The sequence below is a fragment of the Triticum dicoccoides genome, chromosome 1B, assembly GCF_002162155.2.
Source record: "Triticum dicoccoides isolate Atlit2015 ecotype Zavitan chromosome 1B, WEW_v2.0, whole genome shotgun sequence".
In the NCBI taxonomy this organism is placed as follows: Eukaryota; Viridiplantae; Streptophyta; class Magnoliopsida; order Poales; family Poaceae; genus Triticum; species Triticum dicoccoides.
The window spans coordinates 106,865,619-106,867,021 of NC_041381.1; the positions used below are offsets into that span (position 1 = coordinate 106,865,619).

Below are 1,403 nucleotides of genomic sequence, written 5' to 3' on the forward strand. Positions count from 1 at the left end.
ATATATAATGGAATAAGGCCTAGGTCCTACGGGATGTTAATAATTCAAGTTAAACTTTGTAAAATCTAACCAACTTTGGATGCATCAAGAATTTAATATTCTTTTTTTGCCGGGAAGAATTTAATATTCATACTGTATAATTTTATTATTATAGATGTTGATATATTTTTATATAAATACGGCCAGTTAGCAGGAGCTATACAAATAGACAAAAATCAATGAAGAATAGAAGGTTGGTCCACACAAGGGCGAGTGACAAGCTATCGATCACGCTGTTGATCGACACCAAGGCAGCCACGGTTTGTTTCGCCGAGGCTGGCAACGACGTCGTCGAGTTCCTGTCGGGCCTCCTCTCACTGCCGCTGGGCAGCATCAGCAACCTGCTCACCCAAGAGCGCATCGCCGGCAGCTTCGGTAATTTGCTTGCGAGCGTGGAGATGCGGGATGCTGACTACAAGGGCAAGGAGCAGCACCTGAGCCCGGCTGTCGCTCCGGCCACGCTCTGCCGCCTGGAGGAGCTGCTAGGCACCGAGCTGAGCAACTGCAACACCCACTTCTACACCTGTGAAAATAAGAAGACCGGCAGAAGCTGTGGATTTCTCTCGGCCCGCAGTGGCAGCGCCTGCCCCGCCTGCAAAGGTAGAATGTTCGATCCTATGCTTCTCTCCAGCGAGAATGAGGAGGTGGCGACAGCTGGCAGGAAGTGGCAGGCATCTGCGTACACCATCAAGGACGACCTCTGGGTGAGTCCGGCGCCCAGCCTGCTGTCGGGCATCACATTGCTTGCGCATTGCGGCGTTCAGGACCTCAGCGTGCTGGAGAGGAAGACCGTCAAGATGGGCAAGGAAGAGGTATATATAGATGTTGTGCTGTGCTTCAGTTTCTTGGATCGTCTACTCCCGATTAGATTAGGTGGTGCCTACCCTTGATTTGAATATTAATTAGGTACGATGGTGTCTTTGATTCAGTGGTGCAGCTGGTGATTGATTTATTGTTTTTTCTCTGTGTTTGGATCTAGGCGTTGGGGATACTCGCTGCTGCCCTCAAGTCCAAGACCGTCCTCACGGATGTCTTCCTGCCAAAGAAGAATGCACGCTGCAAGAGGGGACCTCCTGAGGAAGTCATTCACGTGTGATTGCTATATATATCTATCTGTTTATTCACTATTTCCCTTTCAGATACTACCTTTCATTTCTGATATCGCTATCTAGTTATTGCCATTTGACTTCGATCTTCTACAGTTGGCACTGGATTTAATCGTGAAAAATTAGTCAAACAATTTTCTTCTGCATGCTGCATGCATGCAGCTACCGTGCTGAATCCCAGATTCTGCCAATTGATGAATTGGTCAGTTAGAATGGATTATATTCAACTAGGAGTTCTCAAACAGTATACATGCAACC

General features: G+C 47.5%; 1 protein-coding gene across 1 annotated transcript; it reads left to right on the forward strand.

Moving 5' to 3' along the window:
* Positions 1 to 218: 218 nt before the first annotated feature.
* Positions 219 to 1,135, forward strand: LOC119350202. Its single transcript, XM_037618146.1, has 2 exons — positions 219 to 851; positions 1,019 to 1,135. The coding sequence occupies exons 1-2, from the start codon at positions 219 to 221 to the stop codon at positions 1,133 to 1,135; spliced, it is 750 nt and encodes a 249-aa protein (XP_037474043.1).
* Positions 1,136 to 1,403: the final 268 nt, after the last annotated feature.